This window comes from Balaenoptera physalus (genome assembly GCF_965194825.1).
Source record: "Balaenoptera physalus genome assembly, chromosome: 9".
In the NCBI taxonomy this organism is placed as follows: Eukaryota; Metazoa; Chordata; class Mammalia; order Artiodactyla; family Balaenopteridae; genus Balaenoptera; species Balaenoptera physalus.
The window spans coordinates 12,751,880-12,775,115 of NC_138888.1; the positions used below are offsets into that span (position 1 = coordinate 12,751,880).

General features: G+C 37.8%; 1 protein-coding gene and 1 long non-coding RNA gene across 3 annotated transcripts in view; one reads left to right on the forward strand and one right to left on the reverse strand.

The window, feature by feature from the left end:
* Window positions 1-23,236, forward strand: part of IPCEF1 (interaction protein for cytohesin exchange factors 1) — a 213,022-nt gene that overhangs the window by 71,043 nt on the left and 118,743 nt on the right. For both annotated transcript variants that reach the window (XM_082474729.1, XM_082474728.1), the window contains exon 2: window positions 15,172-15,215. In XM_082474729.1, coding sequence (XP_082330855.1) covers window positions 15,172-15,215 — 44 coding nt within the window. The remainder of the gene's footprint in view (window positions 1-15,171; window positions 15,216-23,236) is intronic.
* On the reverse strand, window positions 2,453-8,656 carry LOC309666927. The gene is made up of 3 exons (XR_014267351.1): window positions 7,175-8,656; window positions 3,559-3,686; window positions 2,453-3,360 (listed from the first exon to the last, which is right to left on the reverse strand). It is a non-coding gene; the product is annotated as an uncharacterized lncRNA (long non-coding RNA).

Here is a 23,236-nt window from a genome sequence, read left to right on the forward strand (position 1 = left end):
TTCTATCCCTGGTTGGGAACTAAGATCCTGCAAGCCACGGAGCACGGCTGAAAAAAAAGGTTCTGCTTTCTCTGAACTAGGAGGGGTTGGCTCCCCAACATGGTGGAGAAATTCAATAGGAAGAGAAGGGCAACAAGTGTTTAAGAATAGTCTCTAATTCCTCTGAGACATGGGAGGGGAGGTGGTTGAGTGAGAGATGGAAGGAGGAAGGAAGTATTGAGTATGAAGGTAGAAAAAACTGTTGGTTTCTTCCGACAGTCAGTCATTAAACACATGTCCTGAGCTCCCGTTACATTTTAGGTACCATGATGTGGCTTCACTGGTGAAGCAAAACAGATGTGATCCCTGCCACCATAGAGCAGGGGGACAAACATTAATCATTTTCTTGTTTTGTTTTGTGTTTTTCTGGAAGAAGGTCTGTAGCTTCATCATATTTTCAAAGGCATTCAGGACCCACAACCTGGGTAGCTGAGGATTAAAATCTGAAATTCTAAACATAGTCTATTCTTTTGTTTTTAGGGTTTCATTTTTAAAAATTGAGATATAATTGACTTACAGCATTATATTAGTTTCAGGTGTACAACATAATGATTCAATAGATGTATATATTGCAAAATGATCACCACAATAAGTCTAGGTAACATCCATCTCCACAGTTACCATTTTTTTTTCTTGTGGGTGTAATAAGTGAAGGACAAGGGAGCCCAAGTACATGAAAAGCAAGGGTGGTGAAACAGGTTATTTGGTGGCAGCTGTTTTTTTCTCCTAAGAAAGACACCTGTCTTGGTAAATGTTGAGATGGAAAGGGCTGAGTAGACAGCCAGGAAGTATCAGCCTTCTCATTAATTTTCTTATGACTTAAAATAGAAGACTATTTTAGGCATAGACAGACTGACTCTGTCTAGAAATGCAAATGAAGATTTTTAATTTTCTTTTCCAAATTGAAGATACGGTCGGAAAGTTCCCAGGTTAATGTTATAACCTTATGTGGTGCTAGGAGATTAGCAGAGAGCCATCGGTAAGTAACTGTCTATGGATTTGGTCAACTTGGCTTCTTGTTTTTCAGAATCTCTGGCTTCAGCTCCAGCTACTGACTCTACCAGATTAGGAATCTCCTAATGTAAACAGAACTTCATTCAAGATATCGAAATGGTTCTTCATTCTTTTTTTTGTTTTTAAAGAAAACTACCTGGGCCTCACTCCAGAAGCACTGAATCAGAATCTCCAGAAACCACGAGGTCCAAGAACCTGTTTTTTTAAAAAATTTATTTATTTATTTTTGGCTGCGTTGGGTCTTCGTTGCTGCGTGTGGGCTTTCTCTAGTTGTGGTGAGCAGGGGCTGCTCTTCGTTTTGGTGCGTGGGCTTCTCATTGCGGTGGCTTCTCTTGCTGCAGAGCACGGGCTCTAGGTGCGCGGGCTTCAGTAGTTGTGGCACGCAGCATCAGTAGTTGTGGCTTGTGGGTTCTAGAGTGCAGGCTCAGTAGTTGTGGTGCACGGGCTTAGTTGCTCCGCAGCATGTGGGATCTTCCTGACCAGGGCTCGAACCCGCATCCCCTGCATTGGCAGGTGGATTCTCAACCACTGTGCCACCAAGGAAGTCCTCTTCATTCTTTTTTTCATTTGTTCAATGTTTGCTAATGTCCTAGGTGATGGGCTAAGACTTGGGAAGGTAAAGATAAATGAGATGTCAACCTTCCCCTCAAGAAACACCTGGTCTAAGGGCTGACAGACATGAACATGGACTTGTATATGCTCCTAAGACAATGTGACAGTGCTGTCACACAGCTTCATTCAAAACCTGATGGGGACTTATTAAGAATGACTAAAGTTGTTAGCTTGCTGATCAACACTGACTGCAGACGATAACTACGTGTTTTGAAGGTGATCTATATAATTGGGTGTTTGGGAGCTAAACAAACAGGAAAATAAAGGAACATGGGGAAAGAGAGGAAACGATTATTAGGCATCTAACTGAGTAAATTCATGAGAATTATGCCACTTCATCCTCACAAACACCCTGGGTCCTAAATTGTAATCACTAAACAGATGGAGGAATTGAGAGTTGGTATGAACAGTAGTTTCCCCAAAGTCCCACACAGCTAGCTGGAGGCAGAAGCAGGATTTCAATACGTGTTCAGAGTCCTTCCACCATGTGGTGTGGTTACAGCTAAATGAGACAAATAAAGCATGGGTGAAAGAGGAAGTGGGAAAACTGGGCTTTGCTGCCTCCGTGAAAATGAATGAGTGACTCAGAGATTTCTGACAGCAGGACTCACGGTTTGTGTAGTCAAGGTCTGTAAATATTTCAGTTACTAGATTAAGGAGATTTTTAACTCAACAGCAGAAGCTTGCTATCAGCCAAAAACTGCAATAAGCATTTCTTTGAGCTGGTATATAGACATACCTATGAGAGCAAGGTGGCCTCTCTGGATGATTTACACAGAAAACCAAATGTAGCTGAACCTCATTTATTTGGAAATTATCTATACCATCAACTCACACATCCAACACACAGCAAAGAATCAGCAAATAAGTAAAACTCTGTGAATACTCAAGTAGATATCATAAACAACAAAGAGTAAATCTCATGCACCGTAGTTTTATAACATTCAAAACACCCTCAAGCCCTCAATCTCTTCATTACTGCATATCTGGTTTCCAAATCTATTGGAGCAAAGAAGAATTTCTTCATTAGGATTACTGAAAACAGGAAGAAATAATGTCTGACAAGAAAGGATTAGACCAAAAATAGAAAAAGCAGCTGTAAGAACGCAAACATGTCAGCATCAATTCAAATTATGGTCAGAGACCCTCAGTGGATCCTGGGGATTACCCTTTGTCAACTGAAAAAAAATGCACAACTTAAAAGTTGAGAGTTATGTGTTATTCAGCGGACATTCTGAGGACTTCAAGCTCAGGAGACAGGACTCTCAGATCACTCTGAGGGATTGCTCCAAAGAGGCAAGGTGGGGAGCCAGGAGATAGAGGAGTTTTTGTAACAAAGACCAGGTAGTCGGAACATCAAAAGATTACTGTTAACTAAAGAAAACCAGACATCTCAAATTAAGGAATTCAGCGCTTTTATATTTATGGGAAGATGCGAGAGTCTGGGCTCACTGAAATCATTCCTTTGATAAGCACCTCAGCTATCTGGGGCCAGTGTTCTGTGCTTTCTCATCCGGTGTCTCATCAGTGTTCACCGTCGTGGGTGGCTGCGGCAGCAGACTGTTAGATGGCGGGCATCCTGTTTCCATCCTGAGTTCCCTCAGGGCTCACCGTAGGGGAGGCTGTAATGTGATGGCTTGATGGCTGCAACATCCTTTGTTTACTGATATGGCAGGCGGCATTCTTAGTTCACACCTGTAATACGCTCATGCAAGAAAGTGGATGTTTTCAATGTTGACCCAGAGTCACCAATATAAGGTTAAACTAATTTGGGGCTACTTTTCTAAGTACATAGGAGGTATATAGTATAATACATTCAGTTGTGTAAAATAACTATCATGAAAAAAGTATCATTGCTTAAAAGGTAAGAAATCAGACATCTGGAAAACTTACTAGTTATGCGAAGTGATGCATGCTCAGAGGAGCTGGTGCCTTATCATTTAACTATGAACTTCAATTTCCAGCTCCAACTTTCACTGGAATAGGGGCAGGTGGTCCAGGTATAATACCCTCCTGTTGGCCTGAAAGAGAGAGAAAGGATAAACTCCACCATTGCAGGGACCCACCATGCTGCCTCACTCCCCACTTCCGGCGGTAGTTGCAGCACAGAGTACTGGGGGTGAGAGTAAATCTGCCCAGTCGGTCCTGACTCCCTCTCCTGATCAATGAATTTGGGAAGCAGGAACAAAGGCCCGTGCCCGTGGCCTTTGTGGAGTGGTGTCACCACAGGTATACTCTTCCCCCCAACACACCCACACAATCACATACACTCCACTGTATCAGGTCCTAGCTGTGAATGTCACAACAGTAACTAAAGATAATTTTCAAGTGTGTGTTGAGTAATCAAACTGACAGCCTTTTGTTTTAGTTCCTTATTCTTGCCCTACTCCAGTTGTGCTAAAAGTATCAAAGGGTCTGATAAAAATTCAAAAGAAGGCTGACTCACAAGGGAAAAAAAAATAAAAGGAAGGGGCTTGGATAATGTCTTAACATGACTGAGTCAAATGTACTGCTTCTTAAGAGATGTTCAAAATGTTAAGTCAATTGTTTGTCTGTCTCAGTCATAGACATGCTGACCCAAAGTTTCACAAAGCTGTTAAATGTCTTTTCAGAAGTTATAGATGCAGACTTAAGGAAGGGATTTATTGCATGGGGGCTGATTGTGACCTTTATTGTCAAAGGGACTAGGAGACTTGTGCAGCTTCTAATATTCCCTTTTATTTAAAAGAGAATGCCACTGTTCTTTAATTAAGAGAAACCACCATTCTCTAGTCATAGTATAGCTCTCACTAAGATATTTGCAAACACTCTGTAAAATGCTGCCTAAACACTTTGTGTTTTTCAGAGTTCTGACTTCTTTAATGGCCGGCACACCCTTGGCAGTCTGAAGAAGCCCTATGGACTCCTTTTCAGAATAATCTTTTTAAATGTATAAAACAAAACACAAAGGATTACAAAGAAACCAAATATATAAAAATATAATAATCAAAAAATGTATGATATAGTAATATATGTGCTTCTTTATTAATGCATTAAATAACAACCTAGCAGCAAGTCTGGTGACATTTGAATACTGATGAGGAGCATAAATGATAATTGCAGATACCTTCAACAACCATACAGGAGATGAGAATACCTCATTTTGTTTCTATGGGAAACAAAATCACAGATGCCGATAAAACTTTGGTGGTTTGTTGCCAGTATTTATATTAGAAGGAAATGTTAAGTTTCAGTTAGAGATCAGTGAAAATGAAGATATATTTTCCCCATTTAAGTGTACAGACTCCCTGAGTTCTGTTCACAGGACCCTTGGACCCCCAAGTGAAGGACCCCTGGAATAGGAAAAGCATTTTCATAGGATTATGAACATTGTTGAGATAAAATTTCTTCAAATAAATATTTGTATACAATTCCCGATGCAGTTATGAACATTTATATTTTTAATTCTCAAATGGGAATGCTATTCATTCATTCATTTATATTCTTCCTTATAAACTGCCTTGTTTTTGAAAGGATTTGAGGCAAATTGCATATATACATACTGCAAAATGTAATAAAATTACAAGATTGTGGATGAGAAAAAAGAAAAGAAAAGATTGGTATGAAATGTAAAAGGTGTTTTGGAGTAAAGTTAATATACAAAGTCCATGTGGGAAAGTTCTCGACCTTTACTAGAGTACAATGGCAAATTTGATTCTAAGTTTAACATTCAATGCGAAGAGTAACAAACAATTAGTTATAGATTCATGATCACATCTCCTGAGATGCCAAACTCTTTCTTTACTAAAACTAGAGAAAAAATTCTTCTATAGGCTTTGCCTCATAATGACTGTCTTAGCTTGAGCTGTTATGGCAAAATACCATAGACAGGGTGGCTTAAACAACAGACAAGTATTTGTCACAGTTCTGGTGGCTGGGAAGTCCCAAATCAAGGTGCCAGCATGGCTGGGTTCTGGTGTGGGCTCTCTTCCTGGTTTGCAGACGGCCACCTTCTTGCTGTGTCTTCACGGGGTGGAAAGAGAGTAATTTCTCTCTTTTCTCGTCTTCTCTAGGACACTAATCCCATCATGAGGTTTCTACCTTCATGACCTTTGAAAGGCCCATCTCCAAATACTTTTACATTGGAGTTTAGGGTCTCAACATCTGAATGTTGGGGGCAACACCATTCAGTCCATAGCAATGATACACTGAGGAATGAAATTAACAGTACTTTTGAAAACTTCCCTTGTTTTATTGGGTTATTTCTTATAATTTCTCAGTGTAAATTACTGACATATGTTTCTACTGGCCCAACTACATATGGAAATGGATTTTAAACTATCTAGTGTAAATTTTTTAACCTTTTGGAGGTATAAAGCATTATTATTTATTTACTTTTAGTACCACCTCCTTGGAGGTACTTATTCTTGAAATGTAGATTAGTGATTATTAATTTTTACATGTCACGGACCACTTTGAGACGCTGAGGAAAGCTATAAATGCAGACACACATTAAATTCTGCATTCAATTTCAGGGAATCACAGACCTCCTGAGTTCTCAGTACTCTGAGAATAGATAACTCTGCAATATAGAGTAATAGATATGCCTTTAAACATATTATATAAATATTGTTTACTGTAACTGAGCATTTGACATGGACTGAGAACCAGCCAGTTGGATTTAATGCTCTTGGCAAGCATGGGAATGCAGCTATTCTATGATGCAGATTAAACAAATGCTTTAATAACTTGGAGAATAGGAAAGCTGCAAGCACATTTAACTAAATACAATGCTAATATTTCAAGGTTGGAGGGATGCCTGGATCATATAGCCTGAATTCTTGTACCCAAGATTCTCATGCCCTTTGGAAACATCACAAATATCTAGCTACCACCATTTCATGGTCCCAGGATGACGACTGAAATATGGTCACAGTTCCCAATTCCTCCCCTCAACCCCTCCTCCCATCATGTATCATAGCCCAGTTGAGACCAAGCTGTAATGTGAGAAATCAGAGATAAACAGGGTGGATCCAGATTTTGTAAGACCCAAAGCTTATACAATTTCGAGGGTCCTTTTTAGGAAATATGATACAAACTTACAAAGACAAAGTTGTAAAGAAACTCAGTATTTAAAAGGCATGACAGAAATGACAATAAATTTCAAAATTTAAAAAGCTGACAAAAATACCAGAAATAACACATTAGTCAGAAAAATAGGATCATCTAAAAATTAACTGCCTGACATATCTCTAAAATCCTTTCCCTCTACATTTTTAGCTGCATGTTTTTTTGTTGCCTCTTCACAAGATAATGATTTTATAGTCATTTTTCTTGGGAGAACATAGAAAGATAATCCAGTCTGTCTAGCATAAGTTGATCAGAATTGTTTTTCATTTTTATTGATTGCTCAGAAAAACCTCTTTTGCCTTCACAGTTTATTGCTGGTAATGTAAAATTTTAGGATTTCTCTTTCAAGTTTCTTTCACCTGTGACCTATAAAATTAGGAAGAATTCCGCCCAAACTTACTTCCGGTTCTGTTCATTAGAAACCCTGTTTCCCTCCACTACCCATAGGCACAGGGAGACACATGACCTGCTTACATTGTAATATGATCTCTGGTCCTGAGCCATTATATCACTGTGCCAGGTGAATCGGCCAATGGAAAGTAGAGTGTCACTGGAAGTTATTACCACACTTGACAGCTGGCTATAACTTAACTGTACAAAGAAGAGATTGTAAGAAACATAAATATATCCTCGTAACTACAAAGCAGGTGTATCCCTCCTTATATGCCTGCTGTTTGAACTCATGGGCTACAGCTCACCCTCGTGAGAGCTTTTTTGTTCTCCTCTCTCACAGCCTACTCCAAGAGCTGTCTCCGTACGGCTGTGGCTGTCTTTGCAGCACCTCCATAGAAACTTCTAGTAAGATTCCTTAGAGTTCAGGCTCAAGAGAGCAAGGCCAAGAAAAGAAGGAGGAGGAAAATTTTTCTTACCATATCTCAAAATCTCAATGTTTCCAAGTCTGTAGACATGGGAAGTATATGCCTTCTTCTGGGAAGATCTCATTCCCAGTTGCAGGGGTATGATCTTACCATAGGCCCCAATAAGACAAATATCTCAGAACACACCAGCCTAGATCAGAATGGGAAAAAGCCACTTGGAACAGTATGGGATTTATTTCAATTCACAGATGAAAGGGTGTTTAAGGCCATAGACACATAGACCATAGCATATGGCTTCAGTGATTTTAACCTGGAAGATCTAGAACCATATGATCATTTCAACGCTAAAACTCTTAGTACAGCACACATGGACTATTTTAATTGATTGATGTAATTTTCTGGTGACTGCCCCAAGATAATTAGCTACAGAATATAGGCTTTGGCAATTGGTCGAGGTAACTTGTTTTATAGATATATTGACTATAAGCAGATTACATGAGAAGCTAAGTCTAACAGAGATGCTCACTTTGGGTTTAGAATTGTTGATCTGTAGTCTTCTCTTCAGGGGTCAGGTATCAAGGCAACTTCTCCATTAAAGCCACTCCTAGCTTGCAACAATAAAAGCTATTGTTTTCGAATACAAGAATTCTTATTTTATTACGAAGGGGAGTGTCTATTTCATCTAAGAGAAGAGTGGGTTGTAAAGGCATGAAACATCTGCTTCTTCAAAGCCAATGGGAAGCACCGTGTTTATATTTTTGACTTTGTATTTTTGGGGGAGTATCTACTTTGCTTGTTTAAGAGAAAAAGCCACTTCTCTCAATACCTATGTTCATATAAGTTGGAAATAAATATTTTCAGAGACTCAGTTGAAGAATCAGAATAAATAAGAACACTCTGCTTACGTTTAACCTAAAATATCCTCTGCTTTGGACTTGACCCACAAAGAGATCAAATCTGCATTTTATTTTATTTTTTAATTTGTTTTACTTTTTGGCCACACCGCGTGGCACGTGGGATGTTAGTTCCCCAACCAGGGGTCAAACCCGTGTCCCCTGCTGTGGAAGCTCGGAGTCTTAACTGCTGGACCACCAATCCCAGCTGCATTTTATTTTTAATGGAGATTCAGAGGAGCCGTTCTTTCCTTCTGGGAAGGAATACATAACACCAGAAACTATAGCAGGAGGAATGCCCTCCTTTAGGCATGGAGGCTTAGAAAATGAGCAGTGAGGTTGTAGACCAGAAGCGTAATACATCTTCATTAGCTTCAACTGATTTATAACAATTCTAGAAACGGGTTTTCATTTTTTAGGTAGTAATCCAACTATGAATTTTATAAATTATTCAGGCATAGAATAATGAGAATAGTATAGATTCGCAATTTTCAAAAGAATTAAAAAATGTTTTTTTTAAAGTCATGGAACCTTTTCTTTGAATGAAAGTATGGCCTGCAGTTCAAGATGAAACCAGTAAGTGTGGACTTGCCCAGTTCACCCAGGGTCTCTGCATCCTCCTTAGTCTCTTCTCCCCGCATAGAACTCTGCCTGCTGTTGGGCACAGAGCAGGTACCCAAGTTCATGAAGCTCTCATGGGAGGATTGCTTGTTCAAGGTTTCAGGAGGAGAACCACTGACAATAGCATTTTAAGGCAGGGATGATTCACAACCTTACTGTGAAAGAAATAGTATCTCCTGAGAACTTTTGGGGTGAATACTGCAATAGATAGAAACACTGGCAGTCTTTCTTCCTTTGATTACACACATGTGTGTTTGCGAGAGAGGCTGATGCTGGTAACCTTAGTAAGAATTATTCATTTTCTGTCGAAAGGAGAAGAGACCCTTAATGGTTCTTCATTCTTTAAAGGAAGGCCGCCCTCTATTTCCTTTGCTCTCTTTGGGTTTGTGTCATTTTTTTCCAGTTGAATTAACTGGGCACAGTCTGTTTCTTGAATGAACAAATAAAAATATCTTCTTGATTGGAGATGATATAATTGACTATAATGACTCATGAAATGTTCGGGAAGTTAAAGGTAAGCTGCCGGCTTAAAGTTGCTTTGTTAGTAAGAAGACGTTCTCTACAAACCAAATTTAAAAAGATATTTTGGGGACAATTTGAGAAATTGTTAAATCGAAGTGGTGTGTGTATGAAATATCATTGTAATGTGTTTTCTAATATGACCTCAAAGTTTCTTCTAAGAAAACTTTTCTATAGTTCTCTAAAATAGAGCCAGATGATCCCGAATCCCACATTTTTCAGTGAATTTTGAGTGAAACAATCTTTGCTCTCTGTCATTATGTAACTTTTTTCCCCAGAAGAACACAGAAATGTTAAACAATGAATATTTGAGATGGCACCAATCATTGGAGCCTTATAAGTTATTGGTCTTGTTCTCAAAAGCACTTCTGTGCTTTATGTGCTGGTTTCAAATGCTGAAAATGTCCATGTGGACTTTTACATTATTCTGTACCCTAGGACCTCCTGCTCAACAACTGAGATAAGAAAAGAATGCTCTTGAAAGCATTAGGGTGCTGTCCAAAATCTCATATATGCCTGATAAAGTTAGTGGAATGTCAGGGTCTCTGCTGTGATTAAAAGATCTAAATGTGACTTGTCAAGTAGCTCAAATATTAGCTCTAATCCCCATTCGCGCAGAGCTCTAAGTTTAGGCTTTGTAGACCCAAAGCTGTGTATGTAGACTATCCCTTGTTACATTACAAATTTTCCAAATGAACACAAGAAAACGGAGCAGGAATACACAAGTTCAGAGCGGGTATCTCTGGAGTTTGGGCTCATGGGTGATCTTTGTTTCCTTTTATTAACCTTTTTTCTTTTGCATTTTAAAGTTTAAAACAATGCCAATATGTATTTTTTTAATATCAAAAACTTCATTTTCTAAAAAGTGGAATAGATGCTGTAGTTATTGGCAGAGCCAACCTTGGAGTAAAGACATGGTGAACGAGGGTCCTGAAGACACCTTGTTCCTTCCAACACTCAATAATAGGCACCACGTCAGATGTGCCTGTCAACTTCGGGTTTAAAAATATGCTTATGGTAGGGGTGGGGAATCAGGAGTCTGCTCCTGCAAGAAGGACCAAACAACTAGAAATGAAGTGACTCTAGACCAATAGGGAAGAGAAGGGGAAAGCCTCTGTATAACCTGCATTTAGCATGTGCATCCCATCCTTCCACCCCTCCCAGCATCGGGCGGTGGGTGGGAGGTGGGTGGGAGGTCTCTGCCAGCCTCTTCTACTTTAATGTTCCTTTGTCTTTAAACCACTCATGCTGATATTTACGAATTAGCATTTTAGGCAGAATACACATTTTTGTCAGTGAGAGGTACAGAAGGGAAGTCTTTCTAGGTGCAGGAAGTTGACACAAATGAACCTGCAGTCATGGGAGTTTCTAGGGAGTGTGATGGAGCTTTAGGGAGGGCAGACATAGGTAAAATATGTGATTTTGGTTTCTGGGAGAAGCAGAATAGGGAATGGTAAAGCTGAGAAGGGACTTCTGTGTTTGCCTGTCTCCTTTATATCCTCTTCTGTGGCAGCTTCTTTCCCTGGCCTCGCATGCCTGGCCTCCTGCCGCCCTCTGGCTGGTCAAAGACCTACAGTAACACACCATCAAATTGCTCTCTTCCCCTTTCTTTTCTTTCTCCCCGTGCTTCCCTACATTCTCATCAAATGTACATAGAGTTTACAGCACATCAATAATCAAAGCACAGAAAAGTCTGAGAGCCATGAACTTTACCTCCTTCACGCAGCTAATCATTTGGAATGTAGTCTCTTGAACCGTGTCAGGATGAGAGTTGGCCAACACAACTGGCAAAGTTAGGCTGCAGCCAACCAACCGCTAATGCACGTGTGCATGTCACAGCAGGGTCACTCCTGGCTGGCTGAGAGCATTTGGTGAAGAGCCAAGTAGCTTCAGAAAGGACTCAGAGGCATGACCAGGTGCACTGCATGGGGTCCAAGAACCCTGGGAAAGAGGGGCTAAACTCATCTGCAGTTTTGGTTTAGACATGGCAGCCTTGACTGATGGACAGAAGGCTTCCAAAAGGACCTGGGCTAGAGGGAGAGCCCTGGGTGCCTGGCAAAAGCTAAGATGAGGGATATCTGGCAGCATGGGAGGAAGCAGGGCTGTGGGTGCAGAGGTTCCTGACCCAGATCCTCCGTGTTCTCTACCCCTCCCTGCACAATCACTCTTCTAGGGTGTCTGTGTGTTCTGGAGGGAGAGAAATGCGGTCAAAGGAAAGCATATGTCACTGTGGAGAGTCCTCATGGAAGTACTGATCAGAAACAGGTGTGTGTGTGTGTGTGTGTGAGTGTGTGTGTGTGTGTGGGGGCGTGTCTAGAGGAGGTTGGGGGTAGTGCAGGCAGCCTCCGATGAGCAATGGGGTGGCAGCTGTCCACAGAGCAGAGGATGCCAGCCAGAGCTGCATCTTTCAGGGCAGTCGTCTTCATCTGTAAAATGGGAATAAAGACAGCACCAACTTCACAGAGTTGTGAACAGTAAATGATTAATGCGTGTACAGCATTTAGCATATGGCAGCACAAACAAAGTGATAAACAGGGTTTAATAAATGTTGGCTATTGTTATTTTCATCATTGTTGCTTTTGTGAGATCCCTTCTCTCTGCTTATCTTCCACTTATTTTCAAGCGGTTGCATAGTTTGATTTTATGTGATGCAATAAAATGGATTTTGGCAGTGTTTTTGTTTTTAATCAGAGAGATTACTTCTCGGGATGTAATAGAAAAGGGTTAGATTACACCTTAAGTAGATTGAACTTGAGCAAAGTTTTAAAAATGATTGTGGCATCTCCAAGTTGAATTTTTACTGAATAAAAAAATTAGGCACGAATGTCATTTTTTTTCTCTAAGAAGATCGTGGGAATAACTAATAACACTTGGTAGAGGTTAATATAGTATTTAAGGTAGTAATTTTAACAGTTTTGAACTCATTTTTAAAGACATAATTGGAATAATTTTCAATAGACATCAGTCTTTATTAGGAAATTACAATGATTAAATTAACTGCAGGCAGCTTCTCTTATTGTTATTTGAAGACAATAGGAGTCTGTTGAGGTTGGTGGGGCATAAAATGAATGATACATGTTCTATTAAAGACTTCACTGCTGAAACATTTTTCATCACTCTTCCTGTCTGGCTACAACTTATGTATTCAAGGTATAGTCTTCAAATGCAGCTTTTTTTTTTACTGTATTTGGCCTAGAAAATGAATTCAAATGAAGGAGAAGAATAATGCTTTTCCTAGGGCTAAGATATAGATTTTCCTTTTGAGGGGCTATAGATTTTCTTTCCTTAAAAGAAAATGATGTTACACTTGCAGAACTCTGTGAAAGTTGAAAAGAGAATTTTGTTCCTTTTGTTCCTGCTTTGGGTATTTTCAGGATTCTGCTTCTGCTTCCTTATGAAATTGTGCACTGGACCAGGACAAGAATATCACTCTCATTATTCAGGCATTTGAAATTACTCTTTTCCTTTGAAATGAGATATTCAAATCACTGAGTGTTAGAGAAATTGTGCATGGGTGTTAGAGTCAACGGATCTTGATCTGTCCTCTCAGCATGAGGCTTTCTGCAGGTGGTAAAGTGGTTTTAATCAGTGGAAAATAGCACCCAATTTCTTCAAGATCTTCCAAAGCTCAAAATGATTTAGATAGTAATCTGAGTCTGAATACCACCCAGATAAGCATCTGCAGTCACATTTACCTGGACATGGGTGGCATTGCTTTTTAAATTTCAGTATCACTATAAAAGTTGTCTGACTTTTACCCCTGTCAGTTCTCTTGACTTAGAGGATGGGAAAACTTCTTTGTGCTCTTTCTGGCTGGAATGTCTAGTTAGAGATCGATTCTGCTGGCTGTGATCAAGTTACATACACTGACACCCCAAATTTTCTTGATTTGGCCCTCAACTAAACAATACCAGGACTGTGAGGTCCAACAGTAAAAAGAAAAAATTTTAAACGAATTTAATATACTGTGAAGTTCTTGTACAAATGCTAATTACTACAACGTGAAACAATGCTGTTTTCACTGTTTTGGGAAGTAGAAATCTTGTTCCGGGGAGAAAGAAAGAGCTGGTTTATTATGAGGTACACTAAGTGCAAAGACAAACATGAACAGAAGTCAATGACTTGGCATCCAATACAGCTAACATTCGTCTAATTTTACATTGCTTCTGCTGAACTATTATAATTTCAAATCATTATAGTTGGAAAATATTTAGATAAAACATAATGTCACATTACTTTTCAATTTAAAATAACAAAACTGGAACTTTAAGCCACACAGTGTGAACAATGTGGAGTGCAGGTTGTAGGAGAGAAAAAAAGATGTCTAGACGTATTTGATATGAACATAGAGGGCTTTTTACTGCAGTATGATATTTACAGTATCTGTACTTAAATTTTGGCCACAGAAGTAGTCTTACTGGTTATATACACTTGGATAGATTTCCATCCAAAAAGAAAAGATGATTAAAAATACCTACCTTGGGACTTCCCTGGCGGTCCAGTGGTTAAGACTTCGCCTTCCAATGCAGAGGTTGCGGGTTCGATCCCTGGTCAGGGAGCTAAGATCTCACATGCCTTGTGGCCAAAAACCCAAAACATAAAACAGAAGCAATATTGTAACAAATTCAATAAAGACTGTAAAAATGGTCCACATCAAAAAACTCTTAAAAAAAAACCCTACCTCACTCAGCCATAAAAACGAATGAAATAATGCCATTTACAGCAATGTGGATGGACCTAGAGATTATCATACTAAGCAAAGTCAGATAGAGAAAGATAAATATCATATGATAATGCTTATATGTGGAATATTAAAAAAAGATACATATGAACTTACTTACAAACCAGAAATAGTCTCACAGACATAGAAAGCAAACTTATGTTTACCAAAGGGGAAGGGGGGAGGAATTAATTAGGAGCTTCGGATTAAAATGTGCACATTACTATATATAAAATAGATAACCAACAAGGACCTAGTGTATAGCACAGGGAACTCCGCTCAATATTCTATACTAACCTATGTGGGAAGAGAATCTAAAAAAGAATAGATATTTATATAGGTATAACTGAATCACTTTGCTGTACACCTGAAACTAATACAACATTGTAAATCAACTATACTTCAATAAAAAACCATAATATATATCTGTACTATAACTGAATCTCTTTGCTGTATGCCTGAAACATTGTAAATTAATTATACTTCAATAAAAAATAAAAATTAAAAAAAAAGGAAAAGTGGAAATGTATTTTGAGGAATGTTCAAGAGATTAGAATATTATTTTCATTTTATCTTTTAGAAAACGTTCAATTCTGGGGAAATCTCAGTTGAGTGATTTCCTGCTAGCTTACTACCCAAGTTTTCCGAATTTCTATGAGATACAACTTTCTGTCTCATTCTCCAGGAGAGACACTGTGTAATTATTATGATGAGCAAGTTACTGTTTTGCTGCCTCTTCTTGGGGTTGATGTGGTAGGACTCTTCCTCCCAGGCAGTTGAGTCCTGGCAGAAATCTGATGACCTTTCTTGTCTTTTTCTTGTACAGATCAGAAGCAACAGAACTGGAACGAGGAAGTTCATAGCTTTTTGGTATGTAATTGAGAACTCTTCAAAACGAATTCTTTCTTTTGGTGATATTCATGACCTGAACGGCCCGTACTCCACTTTGTTATTCTAATCTGTGAACCAAATTATAATAGCCTAGGTATATTTACCCCTAGGCTAGGATTAATGCAGAGAGAAGCTAATGGTATTCATAAATAACCAACTGTATTTGATCCTCTGGATTTCCCTTGAAAACGGATTCTTGACGGCAATTACATTTCAGTAGGAGAGCTGTTTAGTAAAGCAATTTATTTACGGAATTATCTTGTTTGAGCCCCTTAGTGGTCAGGGACATACCAAACTGTCCAAGTACCATAGAACTATAATTATGTGAAGAATCTATTTTATAAGCAACTATGGGTTTAGATGCCCATATGTAAATTGAAAGTTCTAGAAATGAGGCATTTACTAACATAAATTTACTAAAGACTATAATGAAATATTTATATTTAGTAATTATTGTATCAATATAAAAGTAAAATAATCTTAAGATGTTCTCATCTTTAAAGTTCATCCCTAATGATCTAGGTAAGACTGGAGTTCTACAAATATATATCTAATTTTTCTCATTATTCCTTTAATTTCCTGTTTATAAAATGATTCAAAAAGAATGTCTTAGTTCCTCACTGGGACACCCATCTCTGGTTTAGTTTAACTCTGCTTATAACTTGCCAGAGAATACAAGAGAAGCATTCTTTTCACAGCTATCTATCAAGAATACCTTCTTTTGTGACTCCATGGATATAATGAAATAGTAGTAATTTTTCAGAAAATATTAGTATATTAATTCAAGAGCTATTATTTTTCTATGAAGCGAAGAAACAATAGTAATAATAATCACTTTTCTCCCCAGTATGTACTTTCTACCACTTCCAATTACCTTGCAACTGCCTTTGAAACATTGTTACTCATGACCCATTAGTCACCATCATTTTTTTTTTTTAATATCTTTATAGGAGTATAATTGCTTTACAGTGGTGTGTTAGTTTCTGCTTTATAACTAAGTGAATCAGCTATACATATACATATATCCCCATATCTCCTCCCTCTTGCGTCTCCCTCCCACCCTCCCTATCCCACCCCTCTAGGTGGTCACAAAGCACTGAGCTGATCTCTCTGTGCAATGTGGCTGCTTCCCACTAGCTATCTATTTGACATTTGGTAGTGTATATATGTCCATGCCACTCTCTCACTTCGTCCCAGCTTACCCTTCCCCCTCCCCGTGTCCTCAAGTCCATTCTCTACGTCTGAGTCTTTATTCCTGTCCTGTCCCTAGGTTCATCAGAATTTTTTTTTTTTTTTTTAGATTCCATATATATGTGTTAGCATACAGTATTTGTTTTTCTCCTTCTGACTTACTTTGCTCTGTATAACGGACTCTACGTCCATCCACCTCACTACAAATAACTCAATTTTGTTTCTTTTTATGGCTGAGTAATATTCCACTGTATATTTGTGTCAAATCTTCTTTATCCATTTATCTGTCGATGGACACTTAGGTTGCTTCCATGTACTGGCTATTGTAAATAGAGCTGTAATGAACATTGTGGTACATGACTCTTTTTGAATTATGGTTTTCTCAGGGTATATGCCCAGTAGTGGGATTGCTGGGTCATATGGTAGTTCTATTTTTAGTTTTTGAAGGAACCTCCATACGGTTCTCCATAGTGGCTGTATCAATTTACATTCCCACAAACAATGCAAGAGGGTTCCCTTTTCTCCACACCCTCTATAGTATTTATTGTTTGTAGATGTTTTGATGATGGCCATTCTGACTGGTGTGCAGTGATGATACCTCACTGTAGTTTTGATTTGCATTTCTCTAATGATTAGTGATGTTGAGCATCCTTTCATGTGTTTGTTGGCAATCTGTATATCTTCTTTGTAGAAATGTCTGTTTAGGTCTTCTACCCATTTTTTGATTGGGTTTTTTTTTTTTTTTTTTGATATTGAGCTGCTTGTAAACTTTGTAGATGAATCCATTGTCAGTTGCTTCATTTGCAAATATTTTCCCCCATTCTGAGGGTTGTCTTTTTGTCTTGTTATGGTTTCCCTTGCTGTGCAAAAGCTTTTAAGTTTCATTAGGTCCCATTTGTTTATTTTTGTTTTTATCTCCATTACTCTAGGAGGTGGGTCAAAAAGGATCTTGCTGTGATTTATGTCAAAGAGTGTTCTTCCTATGTTTTCCTCTAAGAGTTTTACGGTGTCTGGCCTTACATTTAGGTCTTTAATCCATTTTGAGTTTATTTTTGTGCATGGTGTTAGGGAGTGTTCTAATTTCACTCTTTTACATGCAGCTGCCCAGTTTTCCCAGCACCACTTATTGAAGAGGCTGTCTGTTCTCCATTGTATATTCTTGCCTCCTTTATCAAAAATAAGGTGACCATATGTGTGTGGGTTATCTCTGGGCTTTCTATCCTGTTCCATTGATCTACATTTCTGTTTTTGTGCCAGTACCATATTGTCTTGATTATTGTAGCTTTGTAGTATAGTCTGAAGTCCAAGAGCCTGATTCCTCCAGCTCCGTTTTTCTTTCTCAAGATTGCTTTGGCTATTCGGGGTCTTTTGTATTTCCATCCAAATTGAGCAATCTTTTGTTCTAGTTCTGTGAAAAATGCCTTTGGTCGTTTGATAGGGATTGCATTGAATCTGTAGATTGCTTTGGGTAGTATAGTCGTTTTCACAATGTTGATTCCTCCAATCCAAGAATGTGGTATATCTCTCCATCTGTTTGTATCATCTTTAATTTCTTTCATCAGTGTCTTATAGTTTTCTGCATACCGAAAACTTTTGTCTTTTGTCTCCTTAGGTAAGTTTATTCCTAGGTATTTTATTTTTTTGTTGTTGCAATGGTAAATGGGAGTGTTTCGTTAATTTCTCTTTCAGATTTTTCATCATTAGTGTATAGGAATGCAAAAGACTTCTGTGCATTAATTTTGTATCCTGCTACTTTACCAAATTCATTGATTACCTCTAGTAGCTTTCTGGTAGCATCTTTAGGATTCTCTATGTATAGTATCATGTCATCTGCAAACAGTGACAGCTTTACTTCTTTTCTGATTTGGATTCCTCTTATCTCTTTTTCTTCTCTGATTGCTGTGGCTAAAACTTCCAAAACAATGTTAAGTAATAGTGGTAAGAGTGGGCTACCTTGTCTTTTCCTGATCTTAGTCGAAATGGTTTCAGTTTTTCACCATTGAGGATGATGTTGGCTGTGGGTTTGTCATATATGGCCTTTATTATGTTGAGAAAAGTTCCCTCTTTGCCTACTTTCTGGAGGTTTTTTTATCATAAATGGGTGTTGAATTTTGTTGAAAGCTTTTTCTGCATCTATTGAGATGATCATATGGTTTTTCTCCTTCAGTTTGTTAATATGGTGTATCACATTGACTGATTTGCATATATTGAAGAATCCTTGCATTCCTGGGGTAAACCCCCTTGATCATGGTGTATGATCCTTTTAATGTGCCTTTGGATTCTGTTTGCTAGTATTTTGTTGAAGACTTTTGCATCTATGTTCATCAGTGATATTAGCCTGTAGTTTTCTTTTTTTGTGACATCTTTGTCTGGTTTTGGTATCAGAGTGATGGTGGCCTCGTAGAATGAGTTTGGGAGTGTCCCTCCTCTGCTGTATTTTGGAAGAGTTTGAGAAGGATAAGTGTTAGCTGTTCTTTAAATGTTTGATAGAATTTGCCTGTGAAGCCATCTGGTCTTGGCCTTTTGTTTGCTGGAAGATTTTTAATCACAGTCTCAATTTCAGTGCTTGTGATTGGTCTGTTTATATTTTCTATTTCTTCCTGGTTCAGTCTCAGCAGGTTGAGCTTTTCTAAGAATTTGTCGATTTCTTCCAGGTTGTCCATTTTATTGGCACATAGCTGATTGTAGTAATCTTTTATGATCCTTTGTATTTCTGCAGTGTCACTTATTCTCCTTTTTCATTTCTAATTTTATTGATTTGAGTCTTCTCTCTTTTTCTCTTGATGAGTCTGGCTAATGGTTTATCAATTTTGTTTATCTTCTCAAAGAACATGCTTTTAGTTTTATTGATCTTTGCTATCGTTTCCTTCATTTCTTTTTCATTTATTTCTGATCTGATCTTTATGATTTCTTTCCTTCTGCTAACTTTGGGGTTTCCCTCCTCCACCACCCACAGTCTCCACCCGCGAAGGGGGTTCTAGTGTGTGGAAACCTTTCCTCCTTCACAGCTCCCTCCCAGAGGTGCATGTCCTGTCCCTATTCTTTTGTCTCTGTTTTTTCTTTTTTCTTTTGCCCTACCCAGGTACGTGGGTAGTTTCTTGCCTTTTGGGAAGTCTGAAGTCTTCTGCCAGCTTTCAGTAGGTGTCTGTAGGAGTTGTTCCACATGTAGATGTATTTCTGATGTATTTGTGGGGAGGAAGGTGATCTCCATGTCTTACTCCTCCGCCATCTTTCAGGTCTCTCCCTGAGAAGGTATTTTGGACCTCATGATTGATTGTGTGTTTGATTGGATATTGAATTTTATGCAGAAAATTTATTTTCATTTAGAACATTCAAGGTACTGCTCCAACATCTTTGACATTCCATGTTGCATATGAGAAATCTGATGTCATTCTTATTCTTGTTTCTTTGTAGATAATACCTTTTTATCCTCTCTGCATACCTTCGAAATTCTGAAATTTCACAAGACATATTCAAGTGTACATCTTTTAAAATATGTCTGATTCAGCATTTTGTGGCATAAGAAGATTATTTTTTTCCCTCTCTCTCTGAGCTCTGATTCCCACTATTTTGGTTTCATTCTCTATTCTCTCCACCAGGTAACCAAGATGGCCACTGCTAGCTCCGGGTTTGCATTGCACTTATGACTAAAATCCCAGAAAAAAGGACTAGTCTTTTTCCTAATTCTCTAGGCAGAATTTCCTGATTAGCCTGAGTAGGTTCATGTACTCCTTTCTGAATTGGTCATTGTGTCGAAGAGGATAAGTACTTTGATTCATCTATTTCTTATCACCTCTACTGCTTCTACTCTGGCTCAAGACATTCTCACATCTTCTCGGGATGACTGTGGGAGCTCTTAACTGGTTTCTCAATTTATATCCTTGCTCCCGTCAGTCTCTTTGCTAGAGCCAGAGCTGTTAATGTGTTTGTCAGATCAAAACCCTACAAAGCTTGCCTGGAAAGATTCAAGGGAAGCTAGAGTCTTCAACCATTGCCTAAGAGACCACCAAGATCTAAGAGAGGATACAAGAGAGAGGAAGGATGTAGCTTATGGAGGGCCACATTGACAAATTTGTAGCACGTCATATAGTTAATGAGACGCCTTTGAAGCGTTTTTAATCGACAAGTAAAGTGATCAGATGGTAGAAAGATTTATCTGGTAGCAGTATTAAAGATGAAATGGAGACATACAAACCAAGATAAGGGAGATCCACTAAAGTGGTCTAGGCCAAGTGATGATGGGCTGAACTACACTTTGGAGCAGTGAGAGTGAAAAAGAGGTGGATTTATATCAGTGATGTTAATAAAGGAGAATCAGTTGCTCTTTGTTAGTCTACATGACCTTAGTTCAGACCTGGCTCTCTCACCTACTAGCTGTATGACCTTAAATAATTTACATAATTCTCAATTCAAATCTCTCCTTGACTTTAAAATAAATTAATTCCTAACTCAAAAAAAAAAAAGAAGACCACCAAGATCTGCATGATCTGACTTCCCATGTCCCCTCTGACCTCATCTGCTGCCACTCTCCTTCCGTTGCTCCCTCAGCCTCAGCCATGCTGGCCTCCATGTTACGCCTCACACATGCCAGACATGTTCCCAGTCCCACTCTGGGGCCACTGCGTTGGCCATTCCCCAAAGTGGGCTGCTTCACCCTTGGATAGCCATAGGCTATTTCTTCACCTCTTTCAGGTCTTTACCCTAATATCGGCTATTTAGTGAGTCCATTTCTATCCACCCATTTAAAAATCACAACCCTCTATAATACTCTCCCCTATTTTATTTTTCCCCATTCATCTCAATCTAATATACCATTTATTTTACTTACTTATCTTATTAATTATTTGTCTATCCCCATGAAATGTAGGCCCCATGAGGGCAGGAGGTTTTATCTATTGTGTTCAATACTGTATCTTCAGGCTATAAAACTGTCAGCCAATACATATCTGATGAACGAATGAATGATTGGCAAACCTAAGCCATATGCTTGCTCCTGTTTGGGGGAATGTGGGACCATATGATTGACAGTGCCTCAAGGAGGGGAAGAGGCAATTCCTTGAAGTAAAAGGAGCTGGTCAGACAAAAATTAATAAATAACCAATAAAAGATTCTTCTAGTGAGCTTTGAGAAATGGGGGTCTGTATTAAAAGGGCCTAAGATTAATAGGTGGAAGAAAGCAGCAGATCTGAAACCTGACAGTAATTTTCCAATTTGTTTGATTCTGAATTTTGCATGTATACAGTAGTGCAATATGTTATAATTAGTTTTTAAATGTTAAGTAATTTTGCCTGGAAAAAATTATGGGGAAAATAATTTTCTCTGATTTTTTGAATAATTTATTTCATTTTCAATTAGATTTTTACTCCCACTGATCAATGTGTGAAAAAATGTTAGACTTTGGCAAAGAATATTTTATTTCTTTCAAGAGAGCAGGTTGCAAGATGGATAATTGAGTAATCTCTCTATATTAGATTTTTTCTTAACTATTTACCTGCATCCAAATGAAAGTGTTTGATGTTAACAGTTTCAGGCTGAATAATTGGCAGGTTAAGAGTTATAACTCAGAAGTTTTTTGTTGTTGTTGTTTGTTTGTTTTTTTTTAGAAGTTTTTATTTTGTATCTAGTTTTTCCTACTTTACCAGTCTTGCTTGAGTTCTACTTTATTAATTTTTGTTCAAAGAATTAGCTTTATGTTTTATTAATCTTCTCTATATTTTTCTATTTTATTGATTTCTGCCTTTATTTTTACTATTTCTTCCTTGGGTTTGTTATTTTGCTATTTTTCTAGTTTCATGTGTTAAGCTCTTAACTTATTTGTTTTCATTCCTTCTTTTTTTGATAAATGCATTTAAAGTATAAATTTTCCTTTGAAAAATGCTTTAGCTGTGTTTCCTAAAACTTTTTTGATATGTAGTGTTTTCAATGGTGATAAATTTTAAATATTTCCCATTTGATTTCCTTAATTTATTTTTAAAATTTAAATTTTTATTTTATATTGGGGTATAGTTGATTTACAATGTTGTGTTAGTTTCAGGTGTACAGCAAAGTGGTTCAGTTATACATGTACATATATCCATTCTTTTTCAGATTCTTTTCCCACATAGGTTATTATAAAATATCGAGTGGAGTTCCCTGTGCTATACACAGGTCCTTGTTGATTATCTATCTAATTGTTTTAGTAGTGCAAGATTTAGTTTCCAGACATGTAGACTATTTAAAGCTATGTTTTCATTATTAATTTCTATAATTAATGCATTACAGCCAGAGAACATAATCTGTGTTAAACTGGTTCTGTGAAATTTATCAAGACTTCCTTTGCAATACAGTGCTTTTGTCAATTTTTGACAATATACCATGTGTGCTGAAAATGAGAGTTTATTCTCTGTTTCTCAAGTATAGAGTTCTGTGTATCTAAATTTACTAATTTGTGTCATTTGGGTCATCTACATTTCTGTTTATTTATTGTCTGCTTAAGCTATTGATATCTGAGAGATGTGTGCTATAATCTTCAACTATAATTGTCAAGTTATATATTTCTCTTTCCAGTTCTATGAGTTGTGGTTGCTTGAGGCAATATATTTATATGTCTATGAAGGTTATATTTTCTGATTGTATTTTTTGTTATAAATATATATGTATATTTACCATGAATTTTATATTTTCAGATATTAAAATTGTCACCACAGCTTTCTTTTTGTTCATGTTTGTCTGGATATTTGTTTCCATCTTTTAAATTTTAACATTTCATATCCTTTTGTTTTCTGTTTTTCTTCTTTTAGATAACATATTGCTAAATCTTACTTTTTAAA